This window comes from Diadema antillarum, unplaced genomic scaffold (genome assembly GCF_040938485.1).
Source record: "Diadema antillarum isolate AM-2024a unplaced genomic scaffold, OU_Dant_1.0 seq00001990_RagTag, whole genome shotgun sequence".
NCBI classification, from domain to species: Eukaryota; Metazoa; Echinodermata; class Echinoidea; order Diadematoida; family Diadematidae; genus Diadema; species Diadema antillarum.
The window spans coordinates 277,382-300,351 of NW_027272646.1; the positions used below are offsets into that span (position 1 = coordinate 277,382).

Genomic DNA, 22,970 nt, shown 5'->3' on the forward strand with positions numbered 1-22,970 from the left:
ACAGTAACATCCTGCATTTGGTAACACTCCAATGAGCGCATACAGCAAACATGTATACAGGATCTACTACACACAGATATAAAATACGCTCGATACCAACTCCGCATCGATAAGTTAACACACTTTAGAGTGTATGAAAATATCAAATTTGATCAAAGCAAAATATTTTTTTCTTCATCCTCATTCAAACCCTACTCATGGCAAACAAATACCGTAAAGTTCCGTGTATAAGACGCACCCGTGTATAAGACGCACCCCTAATTTCGGACCTAGAATTAAAAAAAAAAAAAAAACACGAAAATGTCCACGCAAATATTGCGTGTGTCATACATATTATTTCAGCTCAAAATTTCCCTAGAATGCAGCATGTATTTGCTCTATTTTTCGTTTCCTTTTATATTTTCTTTTAACGGTATTCATCGGACATCAACAAAATATGGAAGACGCAAAATGCGAGACTTGTCTCGGTACTCACTTGCTATTGTTTCGCCTTTCAATCGTGGTAAATGTGTCATGCATATCGTACTCATGAGTGTACGGTACGATCTTTGCTGTCATACATAGCAGAGGGTGTCTCGCATATTGACACATGTCAGACTGGAAGGTTCATTACGAAAAATAAGAAAAACATCAACAAGTGTAGCAGAGGGATCATACGGCAAGACGTACGGTGCGTACGGTAATTACACTCATGCACTGTTACCAGTAACATGTGTGTCTCTTGTACCATGCTTGTATGCACAGTGCTAGCCTTTTGCAAAAGGCAGCTCGCTATAATTTCAGCACACGCACACAGAGAGCAATGGACTTGCACACACAGCGCGCAACGGGCAAGCGCGCTTCGATCCGATCGCTGTGTGCACGCGAGTCCATTGCAAAAGCCTCTCTGCAGCTGCTGCCTTTGCCAAAGGCTTGCTAGCTAGCTACTAGCTACAGTGTAGCTATGCTATCCTAGCTGGCCTCGCACTCGTGAAATGAAGAGCAAACGAACGACACGGATATGCATGCATGCTTCACACATCGTTCATATATTTACGGTGACATAGTGTCGATCCTACTCCGTATTTTACAGCTTTTGTCTATGGCCATATTGATACTAGTACATTGATAAGTTTTACGGTATCGGTAATTTAGTAATGATACCTGTACATCGCGTATTCCAGCTACTAGGTTGGCTGTTGGTGGCTTGGTAGACTGACATCGGTAGCATACAGCAGTGCTGTTACAGCTGTTGTCTATGGCCAGATTGATACATCGTTACTGCACAAGGACGATGTAAGTTTATCTCGTATTTGCAGCTTTTGTGTGCGTCCAGATTGAAAGATCGCTCTTTTATCCATAAGTTTTAGTGACTGCTTACCTTCCAAACGTCGATGGGCATACATGGCCCCAAGTTGGCCTTATAAAATTGGGTGTACATGATGGATTTTTTTCCGTGATTCGACTGTACCCGTGTATACGACGCACCCCCGATTTTCAACGTTTTCCGACGAAAAAATAGTGCGTCTTATACACGGAACTTTACGGTACTCTACACTTTTTTTGTAAAGGACCAGTGCTGCTCCACAAGCACACTTCAGGCCTCATAAATGGGACGCAGAAGTTCACCAGGAGAACAGCTTTTTATTAATAGCGGCACGCACAAAAAAAAAAAAATCCATATTCCACCTGAATAAACTGTGATTTTGAGAAGTTTGATCTTTTACCCTCCATCATCAATTTTTTTCTGCTATAAAGCCTCTCCCTTACAGCAAACACAGAAACTTTGATGTATTTATTCATCATCTATCACAAGTAGAGAGCCAGTCCCTCATTGGCTGAGAAGCTGAAATTTATTTTTTATTCTTAGTCTGTCAACACGAGACATGGTATTGAGGTGTATTTATCATTTATCACTTGTCAGTTAATAAAATTCTAAACACCCATAGTTGAGATCAGAGCCAAGAGGTTTTAGGGTGAAATGCCAAATGGATATTTGTGATTTCATATATGGATGACTCAATGGATTTTTCTTTATTCAAGAAATAGATGGCTATTTTTAAGCCCTAGGTGCCATTAGAGGTCATGTTTAAAGATTATTAATGTTGAACTGGCTTTGACTTGCTAGAAGTGGGATAGGACCATGTCACAGGTACAATATAATGGACAAAACACACCAAATGAAAGGCAGTTCATGCTTTAAAATTCATATTAGCACGTTATAAAAGAAAAAAAAAATGGAAAAACATGTTTTCCATGGAACAAATTGCATGGAAAATGTTATACATATTGCGTGCCAACCCTACTCCTTCCATGTACTTCAGAAAGAAGTGGCTCAATACCCCTATCCCTTGAGTCTCCAGGATCTATTCATGGAGAGGGCACAAATAGGTACGAACATCCAATAACACAGGGCAAAAAAGGGGACAAGGGATTTTCCGACAACATAACAAAATACAAACATAAAACAAAAAACAGCCAGAAAAAGATCAGAGAGATCTTGTGAGGGTGGGGAAGTCGGTATTCCCCTCAGGGTAAACTCGGGCAAATATTAGATTATTCTCCCAAGTTTGCCAATGCTGTGTTTTTCTGCAGTGATTTTTGTATGCTCTTTTTTTATGAAAACGCAAACAACTCCTAGGATTTGAATGGTAATCAGTCTAGCAAAAACTGTTTTTGTGTGCTGAACGGAAACAGGGCTGTGTAGTACTTGCCCACAGTACAGCCTACCGCATTCACGTTCTCACAAGCGTAAAAGTGCCTACAAAGTGCACCGCACTTCATCTGGTGGAGGAAAAAAACATATCTTGTTGTGTGACCCTCTCTGTGAACTTGCCAGCCAGTTTCTGTCAGGTTTCTATTCTCTCTTTAGTGTTTGTGTATGTGTGGAGCACTACAACACACTATTTTCGGGTCGGCAGCAACCACACTTGGCACCCCTTTATATTTAGCACGAGAAAGAGATGAATGTGAACTATACATATCGCCACACACTGCATGAATATGTGCATCCTCACAAATATGACTATTGTCTTTGTTTCCTCTCACGCCTCCACACCTCTTCAAACTTCTGGATATTTCATGATGTAACTGACTCCTGAAGGCAAACCATCAGCATGTCTCTATTTTTCTCTTTTCTTTACTGATGAATAAATGCTGACATATTTTCAACTACCACGGCAACATATGATACTATTCTCTTACAGGAGTCAACAAGTAAAGGAACTTGGTTCTTGTGGCATTTAGCATAAAACATAACTGACTGATAGTGATACCATGTTCTTCCTGTTACTAATATGCAGCGGGTGTACTATGAGGTTCCAGTGTCAAATACCAGTTTCTGGTGACTGTATTTACATACATACTTTAAAATAAAACATGCTGATGAAATATGGGCGTTTCTCTTGTACAACTTACTAAACATCATAATTTATCATGAATCACAGATTCTGATGGTGGAGACCTGGGGAAAAACAAACCAAACCTAAAATATGCAAATTTATCATAAAATGCATCTTTCATCCATATCACTCACCATCTACCAACTTCCTCACACATCCATCACACCGTGATGAACTTTGTTCATGTCTATATACCCCTTATATAATTGGTATAACATGTCTGGGCTATGTTCTTTTCACCTAACCCAAAAGGGCTTCTCCCTCAATCTATCTACTCCCCTGCCCCTCCCCCTTTTGCAGCCCCTCCCCCTTTTCTTTAGCGCCCCCCCCCCCCCCACCCTTCCATCACTTTTCAAAGTCAAACCTCAATCACCAAACCAGAACCCTCAAATTAAACGGTGAACGAGTTAACCATGGCACCACGATAGAGCTCGCGAGCGTCATGGATAACAGAACCAACCACTGAAAAGACCGGTGTGCTGGTATCTTCTATCACCAGACCGAAAGTTCATCAGATTCAGCAAGTACTGAGAATCCATCCACGTATTAGGGCACAGGGGCCTATACTGATGTGTTATAATCAGTATACTTTGGCTTCAACGACTTTACCAAAAGGTTAAAATCTGTACACGTTGGCATAGATAGAAAGGCCAATACACATCTTGTACCTCCACCAGTATACCTTAACGGTGCAATATGTTGTATACACACAAACAGATCGTACTCCATATATTTAAACCAGAAACACAATTTGAGTAGCAACCAGATGGTAGAGCAAAGGCTGTGACAACATTACATGTAGGCATCAGAGTGTGTCAACTAACAGTAAAACATTACAATGTGTTTGATACACATGGTACGGCTGGCTTATTCCCCATTAAGAAAAAGAAAATTTGTATGCAGTATGTGGTGACAAGAGTGAGAGAAGACAGGAGTTATTATCATTATTACTGTTATTGTTGTTGTTGTTATTATTATCATAACCATTATCATTATCATTATCATAATCATTATTATTATCATTATTATTATTATTATTATTATTATTATTATTATTATTATTATTATTATCATTATTATCATTATTATCATCATCATCATCATCATCATCATCATCATCATTATTATTATTATTATTATTATTATTATTATCATTATTAAACTGGGAAGAGATGTAAGGACTATTCCCACACAAGAGTATTATAGGGTGCATGTACAGTATCTCCACGCTGCGATTCACAATCTTATCTCAAACCCTTTTTTTTTTCCTTTTTAATCTGTAGCTGTTTCATGGAAATCCGAAATACATATCGCATGCTTGGCGATTTACGCAATGACACTCTTCCGCTGCCAAATATTGACTCTTCGGAAGAAATCGCTTGCACAACGCAAGGAACGGAAGTAGTTGAAGCAAGGTTATCACAGGGCGACCCCGACTCTGGAGACACTGTTCTGTGTTTCCGCACCTTAATATTATCTGAGCAAATATGCACATTGACCACTCTGTGAAATAGGCTGGATTTACAATGTACTTTGGGAGATTTTTTTAACGAGACAATTTACAAACATCCCATGTTGAGATTGGCTATATTTACGTGTAGGCTTACAAATTTTATCTCCAGTTGAAGTTTGTTCCCCACAGTTGCATATATATATGGATCTGCATAATACAAGCATTCAGGTTTGTGTGCTATGTGTACATTTTGTATGCAGATCCACATTCATAAACATTTAGGTCCATGCAATATACAAATTAGAAAAGATTGTCCATATCGTACACAAGTTTATAACAGCACCAGCTTTTTGTACTTACATGTGCAGACCTGGTACAGTTTTGGTGTCATGAAAAATGATGAGGAATTGTTGTTTGCTACCCCCCCCCCCCAAAAAAAAAAAAAAAAAAACAGTAATTGACCACAAAAATTGATTGTCCTATAATAAGGAAACTGTTTCCAAAAATGAAAAATTAAAATATCCCATGCATAGTGCTCTACACTTTCTTTATACATATCACTTCTATGATATTTCGTTCAGCTACACAATCTAATGCAATAAGCATGTTTTTCAAAAGTTTTGTCAGAACCTTGTCCATATATATGTGTCCTAATACGCCTTGAGTGGGACTATTAAATCTAAAGAGAGAAAGATTGTAACAAACAGAAACAAACAAAGCTTACTAAGTTTCATACCCAGAATTTGGTGGGAATACATGATTATTGTATACAAGGTATATTTCGCAAATCTCGTGAGTCAACCATCATTTTAAAAATGTACAACTCTTAAAAATAGTGCCTCCCTAACACAAATGATTATCATCTTCAATTGTAGAAATCACAGGGGTGTTTTTTTTCTCACAAAGGAATAACACATAGGAGTTCTCTTTCCATCACTGACATTTTTGCATAGTGAATTTAACCACTCATGAAATTAATTTACAAGTCCAAATTCACAAAATATGTGACATGAAGTAGTATACAAGCAGAGTTGCAGTGTCAATGGCAATCAGTATGTTCAATAGCCTGTGATAGAGATCTACAGCTGTAGGCCTACAATATGACAATTTCTTTGTTAGATGTGAAGTCAGAGTCAACTCGTTTTATCACAGCACACAAATAAGGTTACAATGATGAAAGTCAATCGGAATAGGCCTATAGGCCTACAATGTATCTGTTTTAATAATAACTGAAGCAAGAGATGCTTGAAAATGAAAGTGACTTTTTTACAACAAAGTCAATGTCAACTGGTTCATTATGTTGAACAGAGTGCAAGTGTAGATGGGGAGTTGGGGTAGGGGGATGGTGTACAGAAGAAGAGCTAGGTTAACACACACCAAGCTTGGGGTAACAACAAAGCAATTTGAGGGCCTGATTATAGACCCCTGAGTCACTGGCAGGGAGTTCAATGAAGGCCAAGTCTTTAATAGAGCAGCAGGGAAAAGTGAAACTGGAACCTAATCACAACACGACCCTGCCACAAAAATACAAGTCTAGGCATCAAACAGGCCAGCGTGCTCCAATTACAAATGGGTAGAAGTTTGGCAGGCTCCATGTGTGGATGTGGGGCAGAGGTAGGGTGTGATGAAAAAGGGGGAGGGGGTATAGATGAGACGAATGGGCTAGGGATGAGGAACAGCAGGAGGAGGAGGAGAAGGAGGGGGAGGAGGAAGAGGAAGAAGAGGAGATGGGGAAGAGGAGAAGGAAGACGATGAGGAGGAGGGGAGGAGGAAACAGAAGACAAGAGGAAGAAGATAAAGAAGAGTACAATGTATGTACAGTATATGGAAAATGTGCTACATTGTGTTGTAGTGTATTTAACTTTGGCAAGGTGACTACACACACATACCCCAAGGAAGGAGATCTACATGTATTTATGGAATAAGGAAGCAATCTCAAGAAGAATAACCCTACAGTAGTCAAAATTGGCACTTGAGAACAGCAAAAGTTAAAAAAAAAATAAATAAATAAAACAAAACAGAAAAAAGACATGAGAGCACGAGAGAGCTTTAAACAGAAAAAAAAATACTTGAAAGTACTTTAGACATCAATCAGGAAGCAATTCACTCCAATGAAGCACCAAGTACTTCCTGGATGCCTGGAACACTTCCTATGTATGATTTGCTACCTGAGACCCCTTCACACCAATAAAATAACCCTATGGTGGTCACAAATCTATAACAACAGACAAAGAGTAGTATTATTCATCTACAACATGTAGAATCCTGGGTGCTTCAGTTCACTCTTCAACTATCTGAAGATCTGATCAAGTATATGTTTTATGAAGTCATCTGCTTCGGTCATAGATCCCTATACAGTTCAATAATTCAACCCTCTAATATTCAATACAGACTTGGAAGAGAAAGAATGATACTATCTCTAAGATGACAGCTTAATTAAACACAAAAATAAACCCCTAAATGGTTAGCCTTGTATGAAAAGTACCCGTAGCATACATTCATATCACACTCTCATCAATGGAAATTAAACCGTGGCTCAAAAATGAAAACGAAAGAAAACCTGCATATATGGATTTTGTTCCCTTAGGCATGAGAGCATTCTCCCATTGCTAAAAAAAAATGAACTCCATGGGAGGGCTACATCCACATAAGTACAACTCCATAAACACAAGTATCTTTCACTCATTTGATACAGCTGCCACACAGCTTTTTGAAATACATGAATTTTGTTTTTCCGGGAATTTTCTTCACAAAAAAGGGTGATGTCATTCCTCTGTCTAGCAATAATGAATGTGCAATTGACTGTAAAATATATTAGCGGTAAACTCTTTTGTCATTATCACTCTTTAATCACATACGATTTATGAGAATGTCACAATGAACCACACTAACTAACCAATAATTCTTTTGTAACTCCTTTCTGTTGATTTTTTTTTTTTTTTTTTTGGGGGGGGGGGGGGTTGCAGACTTTCAAAGTGTAACTTGACAAAAGCCATCGAGACAATACCAGTAAGTGAAATGAACAACAAAAAGATCAATAACAATTTTGACATGAATAAAAACTATAAAAATAAATGACCAGCTGCAACAGTTCGTCACTGCAGTGAAGTCTGAGTCATCGTATACACTGCGTGTCACGCATTCACAAAGCATCCTCGTTTATCCCCCCTCACATCCACATTTATGATACACAAATAAACACACACACACACACATACATACATACACACAGACACTTTGCATTCTACTACTGCACCTGCCATTTGGATAAATGGATTGGGGTGGGGTTAGGGGCATGTCACACACACGCTAATTAATGAATACACATTCAAACACAATCTCATACTTAAATGACTCATCGCTAGAGGGGGGAACACCCACTGTCATTAATTGGCCTTACCAACATATGACTGTGGACAGGCCAAATCAACCCTTGGTATATCAATGGGTGACAAAATCAAACATGAATTGACAAAATTAATAAATAGTAGTTGCTTTATCAAATCTCCTTTCATAATGTAGAAACTTAATTGTCAAGGTCATTATTTTAACTATAAGGGGGGGGGGGGGAATCATTATTTTCTTTCAACGTGAAACTGGATTGCACAACTGTCAGTTTGGATGTTGCAACATTTGCATTGGCCAGCATTCATGAACAAATGGATCACTTGCATAATAGCCTTAATTAAATTGCTTAAATGCACAAAGGCCATATCTTTGTCTATGATATCACATCCCGTGCTACAAACAGACACTTTGTTCAGTCGTTTTACTTCATGTTAAGAATTGATGCTGAAATTAAATGAAAAAAATAAATCATAAACTATGGATATTATCACTGGGCTGTCATAAGTTATAAATGGCATGTTATACATGTGCAGCATATTATATCATGAAATGCAAAGTACTTTATGTATCGTGGGCAAATATGTACCGATCAATCAAGTTTTGTTTAATCATACACATACGCCGCGACAGAATTTTAACCCAAGTCATATGTATCACTATTAAAACTGTATTATATATCTAGGTAGTTACACAATACCAGTGTGCCTATGATCTATAACAAAGCAAACATACAACTGTAGGTTTACTAAGACAATTATTGGTCCCTTTTATTGATAGGAGATACACATGGAATCATAAAATAAATGAAAGATGAAAGTAAACATCCACTGATAAGAAGACTCGAGTGTGATAGCGTGGTTGGATGCATGTTCGTACATGTTCATTCCCCCTGCCTTCACTGTTATAACGAAATGCCATACAAAGTCCATGTTACTTTAATAGTCCATGCCAAGTCTGTGGTGTACATGTGCTGCGAATAAAATGTTCCAAGTTGTGTTTCTTTTCAATATATGAATACATATCTAAATATAAACTATAACCGTCAGATAATGAATAGTTCGGCTAGTTGATTTCAGCTCTTGCTAAAGATGTATCCCCACATTTGCACCACATGAGCTTGAAACAAGTCAATAGTGATCAGTGCAAAATATTGATTTTGACATGCCATGAAACAAGAACGGGAAATTTTTGGTTCTCTCTCACCCCCCACCTACAGTACTTCACCTTGCAATGTCTTACCAGTAATAGATACACCAGGTATATGCCTGGTCTATTGTGAACATCATTGTAGTGGTACATTTAACTCCAGACACACATATATTTTTTTCCCCTTCTTTTGTTTCTTTTTGCCGGGCTCAGGCTAAACCACGCCCCCCCAAGTGCCACATGAATGGCAGATTTCCGAAAGTTGTATTCAAAGATTTCAATGGCGAGGAATGCAGAGTATGCGGCTGGAGGTCATAGTGCATTGTATGTTTCTATTCTCTTCTGCTATCCACTCCACATGCACTAAACAAGACAAGTCAAATGAATATCAATGTATGACAGGAAGTTATATGTTGATTCCACAAGTTTACAGACATTGAATCCTGGTGTACAATGCTTGATAATACAACCCAGTGGCCAAATTGTCCGCATGCAAATCTCCCCAAACCCACAACTAAGCTTCTTTGCTCTCAAATACTTACTCAACCTTGACATCTTCAAATACACATTCACACGATCTATTTGATCACTTCATCGATCTTCTCAAAGACACCCACACAAAAATAGTCCTTACTTTAAGTAAGAGTTTACTTGATATTTTTTCCTGCCCTCACTATTCATAAAGACTAATTAATGCCAACATCATTATACAAACAGTCTAAAGGTTAATCAAATGACTCTGTGCGTGTCTTTCAATAATCAGGCTTAATTTTCCAGAACTATTTTTCCCCACATTCTAGACATACAAACTGGCTCACTACTTTACAATCATGATAAAACACATAAAATGCTCAATGCACAAGAGAAGGCAGACTGTTTTTATCTCACATGTGTCATTTTTAAATTACATGACTGATACTTTCAGTCCATTTATACTGAAAACGCATTCTAAGCACCTTCGTTGTGTCAATCATAGCACAAACTACATGTATCAACAATTATAAATATTTCTTCATGACCGCAATTGGCATTAATGCACTCAATTTTGTTGTTTCTCTTTGTTTTGGAATAATAGCCACATCAGTCAAGTTATCTGAACATGTGGAGAATTTCCGGAGGTTTCTCGGTACAGACTGCAGAGCTCTGTTACTTCGTAAGTAGGACATGTTAGACTGGTATGAAAGAGTGTTGCAAAGAGAGCGAGAAGGGCATATGGTATGATCATGAACACTCATTCCCTGCGAGGAGGGTGTCGCTGGTAACACGACTGGTGCAGGGAACGCTGTAGGCTTCCACTGCAGTCGAACCCCGTACACCAGAGGAAGAATTTAAAGGATGGATCCATACGAAATTCTCAACCATTACACAAGGGTTTATTTAATAGTAATATTTACCTGTGATAGCTCAAGAACTGTACACAGTATGCAGTTATCAGTTAGGAAATAAGAAGACTTCAAAGACTTCATGTTCAGTCACTGTTTCAAAGAAATGAACAATTTCAGAAGACCAATTGAACATTAAACCTTCATGAAAACGAGTAGGCCTACCAAATTGTGACCATAAAACATAATTTCACATAGAAATAACACTGTGGGTTGAATTTTTGCAGTGCATGTATTACACCATCAGGATTTTGTTTTCATATAACTGCAAAAAAACAAATCTTTCTGTTTCTTTTCACATTTAAGAAATCATGTGTTTCTTTAATGTTATTTTCACAGAAACAATGAATGAACTAGAGAATAAGATGAGTAACAACTTGCGCAACACAATATGAGTGTTGCACAACTTTCAACAATTGAAATTTCTGAGAATCATTTCAAAGAGTTACTTCAGTAACATGATCTTGACGACAAATGGGCACCTTGCCATCTTGTCGTAATCATTACTTGCTTTTTACAAAGAATTCTCATTTTTACATTTTTCTGCAACATTTTTGTGCCTTGATCCGCATGAATTAACCGTTTTTGCATTGTAAGACATGACATTGCAAAAATCAATTTCACAAAGCATTAATTTTGGGTGTGCATGAATGCAGCTACTTTCAGATTTAGCACTGCTATTCCTTTTAACATGGATGCCAAGTTCAAAAAAATTTTATGAGTGAGATTTTCATGACTCCACATATCGGCATGCGAATGTGCGTGCGAGCGAGGGTGTGGGAGGGGGTGTGGGAGGGGGTGTGGGAGGCCCCTGTGGCCTCCCACAGTAGGGAGCTTTTTCAATTTTTAGCTCTTAATGGTGCGATCAGGGGCATACTTAAGTGACTATTTTTTACTTATTTTGAAAGACAAAAGGGAAATATATCTTCAATTGCAACTATTACTTTAATGTTTTGAGCTATGCTCATTATTATAGGCCCAAATTGCAGACTTCGCCCGATGCGTGAGAAAAATAGGTGTCATACGTGAGATCGTGTGATGGCCCCTACATGCTTGAGTCTCACGCAGAATGCGTGAGACTTGGTAGCTCTGTTTTAAAGTCATGCTGACCCCCCCCCCAAAAAAAAAAAAAAATATATATATATATATATATATTATGCATGGGATTTGTATTCTCATGTAGGATTAGTTTGATTTATGAAAGCCATCTGGCGATTATAGTATTGACTGCCTTCTGGTAAGTTGAGAGCATTTGCAAGCAAAAAAAAAAAAAAGGAGGAGAAATCGACTTCCAATAGACTACCATTTCCTTACCCCTCCCCCCCCCCCCCACACACACACATGTGAACATATGTTTAAAGTGATTGTTTATTGTTTTATAACAAAACCTTTGGTCCATGAAGCAGATGCTGCCCATAAAACATATGTGTATACACATGCCCCCAACAACACTTGGAGCATGTTCTCCTTTTCAGCCAACACCATCATCAACATAGATCAGATGTGTGTACTACATATTGTATATATTGTACTGTACCTTCTTTATTTCTGCATTTCAAATATCCAATAAATCAATCATATAGGGCCTACTGCTCATCATGCTGCAGGTGCATCAATAATTGCATGTAAAATAATTAATAAGTCATAGGTTGAATCAAATCATATTCCACTAACTTAAGAGCCTGATTGTATGAAAGTAAAAGAATACCTGAATGCACGTTAATCACTTTTTGCCACAAATCTACAATATCCCATTGATATGTACAATATCTGACCATTTGAAATACAGATTCACCACAACTGGAACTGGTTACACTTTTTTCAAGTTTTCAATGCCATTATCTTTTTTAGGGGGGCATTTTTCTTTTTACCAGTTATCAGTTTTCCTTGTTCTGTCTTAATAGATCGAAAATCTCTATCAACCTTTCTGGGTCAAGGTACCAGTTAGTAGCACACAAAATCAATAAAGAAATAAAAGTAACAGTAGGCCCTACACAAATGAAATTTCAAAATGATAACACAACACAGGGTATCAATTATTTATAAGCAAATTCCATTTTCCTCAAGGTAAGGGCTTAGCTGCCTTAGGCAACCAGGTGAATAAAAGTAGGGCCTACTTCAGCATATTACTGGTACTTAAAAGATAATATTTTTTTTTTTAACATTCTAAAGTGTGTTTTTTCTTCTCAATACCAAGTCTTTGGGATATAATAAAGGCACAGAAAGCAGTCCAACCCAACCCAATGGAGCCTTAAATCAGGATAACACAAGAAATATTATCAACAGTTTCTGTGGTCTCTAATGAGCATAACAAAAAGTTATTTTGCAGTTTGAGCTCCTTATCACCTTATCAAAAGCATGTAATTTGATTCATAAAAAGGAGAATACATGCAGTGGTAAACAGATTCATAAACGACTAGTAGGTCTTTCATTGCTGACTTGCTTACACCTTAACAGTTTGCCACGACAACGGGCGAAATGACGGGCGACAATAGAGTCTAGGATCAAAACAAGTCACAATCGTATCATGCTAACTGTGCACAAGTTCGCCATGCAACATTAGGCCTTTAAACACCCTGGATTGGAATCAAAGGATCTGTTTTGGTGGAGAGCACTGCCGCTGTGCAGGGGACAGGGGTCACACGGAGTGCAACCCAGTTCAGAGGCGTTCTGTCTGCACTGCGCTCCTCACCACGCCTGGAAAAAACACCAAAATTAATGATTTTTCCTTCTGCAAACAAGCCAACTTTTGACAAGTAGAGGCATTGAGTAGACCTTGAGTAGACCGATGCTAATTGGGCTGATCTACCTAAAATGGATTACTTCCACTCAAAACTTTGTGCCCCCCCCCCCCCAGGAAAAAAAAAAGAGTTCGCCAAGATGCTCATTTTCAGTCAATTTCAAGATTCACTGCAGCAAAGGAGTAGAAATAATTGAGCTTGTCATGATTTTTTCCACATAGATGCATTTCATGTGTAAGTTGCCTAATTCTAAAAGTTTTGAAGAACTTGTAGTTTCACTGACAAGTACTTTGTCAAACAATTCAAACAAAATGTGTTTTCTTTTTAATGAATGTACAAAGTGTAAAATAAAATGCAAGGTGCGTGAAAAATTATGTGATGGCTTTTTAAAGAGAAGTGACCTAAACTTTGCCTGCTGTGGTTATAGGCCTACTTGTAGTTTTTTGTGGATGATCCTGAAACAGCATCTTCCTAAGACCAAGGACAAAATCATTTGAACTCAAATGCAGGGCTCCCCAGTCAAACAGGAAAAAGAATACAATTATACACTGTATCTTGTCAATATAAAAGTTAATAAATCATTCAATTTCCATTAAACCAGTTCAACAGAAGTATTGACCTAAATGACACAAAGTGAGAAAACCATACTTTTTTTTTTACTACAATGTAAATTTTGAGGCCAGCTCGAGTACACGTCTGCCCTTGCAAGAAACAGCTGTGGCTCTTTATGGGGCAGTCACATTCTGAGATCCAGTCAGACCACACATTTGCCAATGCAGCTCTGTAACATCTGCAACATGGTCACACACATGTCCATAGTGTGCAGCTAACTGGAGCTGTGGACAAAGTTTGGCGATCGTATTGCCAATTTGCCAAAGGGGTAGCATAGTGAGCAGATCATTCACTAAATTTTGATAAAATAGCATAAGTTTTAGCAAAGTCAGCAGAATTACAATGTAATACTTTTCATGTTTACTACTGTAGATAGGCCTCCAAAATAAAATGTAATCTGAGATGATTTTTTTTCCCCTTCAACCATAGAACAAACTGACTTTTGATCTACTGATAAATCTAGTCAGGGTTATATCAAATGGCTTGGGGTCACATGGATTAAGTACTGACATCCAAAACTGACTTCAGAGTCACAGATCCAAGAGTCAGATCTCTTTTCTCTAGCTGACTCGGGTCAAAAGAGATGTTTGTTGTCTGGCATCAATTATGGTGGAAAAAAAAGTGAACCTCCAGCAATAATATCACAGTTTCATAACTTTAGCAGGTCAACTGACTCTGTAAACGGAGCAATTTCATGCCTGGGTCACGGATACTTTTCGGGGCACTCTGTTTGCGTGTTAGGAACCAGCCTACAGGCAAATGCTAGGCGGGGACATCGGAGCACAAACGAAGGGGAAGAGGCAAAAAAATAAAGCGCCCTGTGAGGTGGGATCAATGGCTGTCCCCCTGTGATGTTCCATTCCGCTGGGACAAGGTTTGAGCTTCGTGATATACCTGACCTCAGATCAGCGAACCTCAACACAGCCTTGATACCAAACTAAACTGCGCCCAAACAGAGAGAAATAAAGAGACATAAATACAAAATACTCCTACCCCAACCCAACCTACCCCTTTGAAGGGTACACTGTAGGCCTACATGTACATGATGGATATAAGTTGTACGATGTAGGAGGCAGGTACAACACTTTCACTGCAGTGAGCATATGGGTGACAACTACACAGCTCATAATTTCTTTGACAGCTAAAAAAGCTTTGTGTTTGAAAAACACAGCGATGTGACAGGAGTATGGTCTGAAATATAATAAGACTTTCATTCCAAGAGTTTTACTGAGTGGATATGTTGACAAAGAGAGATGTAGACAGTGAAAAAGAGACAGAAGACTGAAAAATGGACGAGGAACGAAGGAGGAGGAGGAGGAGGAGGAGGAGGAGAAGGAGGAGAAGAAAGAGAGATTTGGCTTTGGGGAACAAGGTCAGGTCAGGTCACACAGAGGGGAGCAGCATTTGTTTTTAGTTGAACATCGGCTCAAGAGACTGGAGAGGTTAGTTCCAGAGTTCAGGCAGACTTTGTGAGTTTCTGCAAGACACCTCACGTTGCATCACTGAAATTTCTTCATAAGTAAAAACACTGTCACTTATATCAGCCATAAGATAATTAGATAATTCAACGGGTCAAATGCAATGAGTCAGGTGCATTGCTATTTCAGTGTATAAATCAACTTTTGATAGGAATATACCTGAAGCCCCCAATTGTTCAATAGACATTCACAGAAAAAAAAAATCAAAGTGAAGAGGACTATAAAATAGTCACCCTATGTGGTATTACTGTGTTGCAGTCCTTTTCTATAATGTAGAAAGTTTGTCGACCCCATTTGCTGCATTTCTTATTTTGGTAAAATGAGGTCTGAGAATTTGGCTGCATCACAACATCTACCCTTGGCAAAATGACACTGCCACCCTTTTTTCTTGATATTGCAAAGTTCTTGTAAACATTAAACATTCATCCAAAATGACAATATAATGGCCAAGTTTCATCATCCAGAAAGCAGGACTTCTACCTATAGGTAAAGATTCCAGTTCTATATAGATTAGATTGTCCTGATAAAGAAGCTAGAAGAGATCCTTGCTTCAAGTTTTTATTGCAACTGATTGACAAATCTCACTTCATTGCCATAAATTAAACACTGATTATTCAGTGCTTGAGTACTGATAATAATACCTAAAATCAATATGATGATAAAAAAGTGGGCATTCATTACATTGCTCGACAGGCACATCCACTTGACTACCAAGCTTCCACCAGAGATGATTCTGATCACTGATATACCAGTGGGAACTGCATAATTTATTCAAAGTACGCATTGCATGGATGTCTGTTGATGTACGTGACGCATTAATTAACTTTTTTATGTAATTACAATTTGCATTATATTCATTATGCATATAACTATCTCACTGAACCCAGCCTACTAGTTTGTAATACATTTGTTACATCAGACACCAAATCATTACACTCATGGGCAATAATTGATCACATATTCCTTTTTCATGTTCAAAACAAAACAAAAAATATTACACTGGTAGCTGAATTAAAGGGGATGGCTAGTAACTGATCAGTGGGAATACTGAGGGATGATTGTTCCAATCCTTGTGGGATTCATTTAAGAGTACATACTGTTGTGTGAAAATTATTTGCTTCAGAACAGTCTTATATTCAAGTAATGTGCAGATTAATGCCCCATCATTGACCAGGCACGCTAACCTCGATACATTAAACCGCACATATTACTTGAAATGAGACTGTTCTGAAGCAAATAATTTTCACACAACAGTAGATAGGCCTATATAATGTACTCTTATATGAATCCCACAAGGATTGGAACAATCATCCCTCAGCATTCCCACTGATCAGTTACTAGCCATCCCCTTTAAAGGCAGCCATCAAGTATACAATTTGTGGTTCATAGTATCAAGAGGAACGCATTCTCACAAAACTTTGTATGGTGGCATTTTACAAAAAATAAATAAAAGTCATAATCACCATCTTTCTGATCTTTTTATCAAGGAATCAAACTCAAAGACAAGCACTGCACTTCCTCCTTCTCTGACCCCAGACTCCAGTTAACCCCAAAGTCCACTAGCCTTTCCTACCACAACGATAAACCTTAATCCCATTTAAGCCCCCCCCCCCCCAGTAACTGCATTAACACCCCTTTGTTGTCCCCAATTAAGCTCTTTAAAGGTGACCAGATGACCAGAGGGATCATTTGTGTCTTGTGATACAATCAGACTTTATGGCACTCATTGAGAGATGTGCTAGAGTAATTAAAGGGGGAGCAGAGAGGCGGCAGATTCAGCGTTATATTTAGATCAGATTGGCCTGTCCTGGTTGCAAATTGGAAGCCATGATGGGATTGTAAAACAACAGAACTATCAGTGCGCTGGTGCTGAGTAAACATGGGTTGTGGATAAACCTGCGGCTAACAGTTTACAACTGCACAGGGTTAGAAAATTTGAGTCAAACTGGTTTGTCTATAAACTTGTCTTCAATGGCCACAATACCACCCAGCCACAGAATATTGGAGGGGGGGGGGAGGGGTTGTACTACTTGTTATTCCTATTTTCATACTTTCAGTTATCACAACTTCAGGTCCATATTCATAACTAAAGAATGTCCTATTAAAGTATATCAACTGATATACATTTCTCCACACTTTTCATGCTTTAGTGTTTGCTAATTAAATAATGGAATTTTTCAATATTCTCTGTATCAAACATTAAAGAAAGCAAGTCATTTAAAATCTGCAAGATCATTACATTTCCCCTGGGTTTTGACAAATCCATGATATAATCAAATTTTGTTAAATTACCGAGTAATCTCTGCTATTTGTGCCAAGCTATGGAATGAAGTCTAGTACTGTATGACACATATAAGCAAAGAGATCTTAAACATCCTGTTTACTATTGGGGGAAGTGATTTAAAAATGGTCAAGTTATCATATTTGATGCATAATGTGCGGGTCAGTACACAAAACATCCTACCCTATAAAAATTTTTGCAATAAAGCCCAGAATATAAGGAGATATCACTGTAGACAGTTTAGTCTGGAAACAATTTTATCATTACTAAATTGTTCACATTTTGTATACATTAATTATACTGATTAACTTTTTTACCCTGGTAGTTTCTATGTAGATCTCTAATTCATATTTTAGAACTATTCTGATATTTTAGAACTATTCTGAAGTGCTAAAACTGGGTTTTTGTTTCACGATCTACAAATGGAAATCACTGAATTCTGTATCTAAAATAAAGAAGGTATTCACTATGTGATGACCATACTCATAAGTGATTTGATTTTGGGGTCACTGCATGCATTGGTCTAGGAGCTGTAACTTTTTGGGTGAAGTTACATGTAACTCTTCTTTCTCTGTTTTTTAACACAATGATGTACACGGTTGTACCAAATGTTAGAATCCCTTTTTTTTTTCTTGCTTCTACTTTTTCTGCATTTATCTTGTTCTTTTCTTTTTCTTTAATCATTGTAAAACATGTTAAAATATATCTCACTGCTTTCACTGTAAGTTTTCACATTGTCTATATTACTTAGAATGGTAGTCCTATATGGGACCCCAGGGGAAAACAGCTGCATTTTGTAAACATGTGATTGTGACTGAATGGGTGATCATCCATTTCTTCACAGTACAGTATGTCCCCCCAAAAAAATTACAATTAAATTTTCGCACTGATAACACCCAAAATGATTGGCTGCCTAAATGCTACTTCAGGGTCTTAGAATATAACATCTTTGCTCTATTTTGCAGAAAACCCCATTCAATTTGCTACGAAAAGCGGTCACAGAGAAATGTGGAATGTTGGAAAGTATGTCATGAGTCTGATTCTTCCAAGTTTAGCACTTCAATTCTTTTGTGTGTGAATACAATGGACAGAACTTGGAGGGAAGAGATTCTTGACATCCTCTACAAAATTCCTCATTTCTCTTTGACCACTGAAGCAAATCGAATGGGGTTTTCTGTAAGATGTGAGCAATGAGTTATAGTTTCATACCCTAAATTTGTATTTGGATTGATTCACTATTTTTAAAGATATCATTGTGGAGGGTCCCGTTGTAATTTTTTTGGGGACATACAGTACATGTCATGTATTTTCCTTACCATTATACTTTATCTGAATACGGAAATTTATACAAACAAACAAACAAACAGTATAACGATCAGGAAGGTAAGCATCCATCACTGTAGCCTGAGGCTGATTAAATTCATGTATAGGTAATATATACTACAGCTCACTCTATGATTTCTCTGTTTACTTTAAGTCAATGACAAGATATCCAAATTTTTTACACATTTCCATAATCTTCTTTTATCTTCTCATGTTTCTTTGCTCTCTTATCTAAACTGGTATGATCATATTGGAGAATTTCTCTTTTTTTTAAATCTTACTGTTCTCTCTATCTCTCTCACTGTATTACATTCCAATTTTCAGTTTAGGATGAAAAAGAAAAATGAAACTCCTATTGTGTCACGAAATCAGGCTTGACAGTTTAAGAACAACAAAAATAGTTCAGGAGACACATTCAAACTGGATAGATAGGTCCTAAATTGTACATGTACACAGTGATGTGCCTATTCCAAATGCAGTACTAGAATTCATGGGAGGTTTGTCTGCTCATTTTTCATAATAATATGCCCTTTCATTACATTTTTTTGTTGTGTGAAGTTCTTACATTGTTTTCTAGTAAAGGTAAATGAAGGATCCCAAGGAAGAACAGAAAATTGTAAGATCAGCTGAATGGGCAATCCTCCACGTTTAGATATACCATAGAACATAACTGTCATTTCATCTGATCCAGAAATGAAATTAAAGAAGACGCACTTTATGATATCTATACGGAGCTTGCCGGGTACATTTTTCAGCCAACCAAATGGCTTTCTTCTGCCATACTGTTTCACTCATATAGGGTCCTATGTTGATATCGAGTCAGTCCCTTTCATGCATTTTCAAAGTTCTCCCACTATATCTCTTTTTTATTCTGTCTGTGTGTCCCATCCATCCATCCATCCATCAATCAATCCATCTCTCCATCTCCTTACTCATCTCCACCCACTCATCCATCTATCTATCCCTTCCATTTGTCTTTCCACACTCGTCTCCCTTTCCTCTCTCCCCCCACCATGATGCCAAACCTCGCTTCCCCCACACGCTGGGGGATCAACTTACTCCAGAAAGTATCTCTGACCAGACGGTGTCATAGCCATTTCCCATCCCGGTGGAAGAGGCGTTTCATCTGAGATGTCGTAGCTCTGTTGCCTCAGGTGCTGGTTCCGGATCACATCCTGGGGGTTAATACTCCTCATCTCCTGTAAGGATGCTGGCGACGAATGGGCCCTCGGGTGTATGATGGGGAGCGCCGGGGGCGGAGGGCCCACATTTCGGCTGACAATCTCATTGCTAGTGTTCGAGACATTTCCAGAATTATAATTTGTCGAGTCCGCGCTCGATTCCCGCGAGTGGCTTATTCTTGGTTCTTGGAAGAAAGAGGCAGGCATATTCCTCTTGCGCCACGGAACTTGCTGCGGAACTTTATCGGCCCCTTCATTCGTGTTCAAATTCATCAAAACATTGCGAAACAAATCGTCCAACTCCGCACCAGAGTCACCCCGTACATGCACCACAGCACCCGGCCTACCGCCTCCAGTAGAATCCATTTTCTCCATTTTTCACGCAAAATGTATCAAAACGTAGCGTATTCCTGCGTCAGGTATCCCTCAACGATCTGATAGATGTGATTTCGGCGCAGTGACAGTTCAGCAAAGAGGAGAAAACTACGTTCTACCAGCAAAGTTTCTCCACCACAGTTTTGACATGATACCAGTTCCAGTCAATCCGATACGGTCTTCAATACAGTTTTCCTCCAGTTGTTGCGCCGCTCATCCACTGCACGACACGCTCTCACATCTCACCGTGCATTTCGCAGTACGATTTTTTTTTTACGATCGCTCGATGTGTAGTTGTGTATACATACGGACCCCACAGTGTATGGGTAACACATACACACACTCACTTCTACGCCACGACCTCGCATGCAAATTACTGGCCTCTATTAGAACCGCATCACTACCAAACCTCAAACTATAGGTGAAAAGATAACACCTCTATATTTCTTCCTTGGCGTAAAATATCCGCCCAAATTCTTCTTACACTGATTACTGCAAGCATAAATGAATTGTTTCCTTAACTTTTTGCTCTAAAAGAATATCATTTGGTAGCGCAATTATTGGTGGATTATGTCTTTCTCCGATGTAGATTTATCCGCGTATGTTGTCGGTCCTCTACCAGGGGGTATAGTTCGGCCCCTCTCAGCAAGCTTTCGTTTTGGTCAAAGGCCGAGTTTGTGTGTTATTATTGTTTACGTCACTGGAGTAGGGTGTGGCCTACGCCGGAAGATAATTGTCTGGTATAAAGAGCTATAGTAATAGTGGAAACCTTGAACGCGTTTTTTCTCCGAATCGGTACCACGCGTTACAAAACGAACCAACCCCGTTTAAATGTTATCAGGACCTCCTGTCCTTCTCTGAATCATTGCTTGATTTATGATTTTCATTTTCAGATGACTTGAGTCAAACCTATTGCTCTGGTTTTACAGACTGCGGGCGTTGACCCGTTCACTAGTCAATGTTCGTGGCTCTCTATGTTCGATTCCAAAATGGTGGGTAAATCTATAAGTCAATAGCTGAATGGGATGGGTAATAAATGGAGGGCAGTGCCGACCAACCCTATCACAATTATAAGGAAACGGTCCCCGAAATCGGGTTCAGGAAAGGGGCAACTATTGAACCATGTTCCTTACTCCTCGTCAGTGAATTGTGGAAGCTGCCTTGAATCACGAGCTGCTGAATCAATTCTCCTTGAAGAAAGTTTTGTTTGTTTGTTTGTTTGTCTGTCTGTCTGTCTCTCTGTCTGTTGCTTTTTCCCTGTTGCCTTATTGTGCACGGTTGATTTCAAGTGACCAGAAGCCATATCGAATCCGCTGTTTCTTTAATAAACTCGAATTAAACATCTTGCGGTGTAACCATCAAACAGTAGAGAAATAAAGTGTTTTTACAGAAGGGTGAAATTAAATATATACTCTGTTTACTTCCGCGATTGTCAACGATTTCCCTTAGATAAGCATGTTTAGCCAGTCCAGCTTTAAATTGAAAAAGAGTTACAATTAGAAATACAAAAAAGAAGTAAAATCAATCTGCAGACGCTTACGTGGATGGATATGGTCAATTTCACCTTTTATAGAAATTGACTGGCGTTGATCCTCGTATACTGTTACACGAATTGTAATGATGTGGATGAATTCGTAGACACGGTGATAATTTCTTCATTCATCCACATATATTCGACGGAATGAAATTATGGCTTGTTTTCCTCACTGAATAAATAGAAATCTCACTCGATTTTCAAATTGATTTAAAGGGATGATACACTTTCGGTTGAGATGGGGCTTCAGGCTTTCAACTTTTTTTAATGATACTTTTTAAGATAAAGAGAAACCTCTTATAAGAATGAAAGAGCGAACAACTTAATGAGAGGAATTCAAAGTTTATCAGATGAAAATTGGTTTGAAATGACTAAGATATCCAACAAAAAAAAACCACCCACAATCTTAAACAAAGGTGGAAGCCACCTTTTATCAGGATTGATTTGTTTTACTTTGTTTTTTAATATCTCAGCCAGTTCAAAAACATTTTCGTCAAATAAACTTTGAATTCCTCTTAGAATTGTATGCTCTTTAACATTTCATAAAATTGTTTCCAAATATCTCGCAAAAAGTTACAAGCTGAATCCTTACCTCGGCCAATATTATACCGTCCCTTTAATCAAAAAAAAAAAAATAACACAAGCAGAGCAGTTGCACTTGTGGAATTTGAGCGTTGCAGCATTATTTTCATCACGAAAAGACGGTGTCGGCTATCCACATCTATCGGCGTATCTA

General features: G+C 38.3%; 1 protein-coding gene across 2 annotated transcripts in view; it reads right to left on the reverse strand.

The window, feature by feature from the left end:
* The window catches only part of LOC139713500 (transcriptional coactivator YAP1-A-like), a 60,414-nt gene extending 39,388 nt beyond the window's left edge, over window positions 1-21,026 (reverse strand). For both annotated transcript variants that reach the window (XM_071625227.1, XM_071625226.1), the window contains exon 1: window positions 20,204-21,026. In XM_071625227.1, coding sequence (XP_071481328.1) covers window positions 20,204-20,700 — 497 coding nt within the window. In that variant the 5' untranslated portion in view covers window positions 20,701-21,026. The remainder of the gene's footprint in view (window positions 1-20,203) is intronic.
* Between the last annotated feature and the right edge of the window lie 1,944 nt (window positions 21,027-22,970).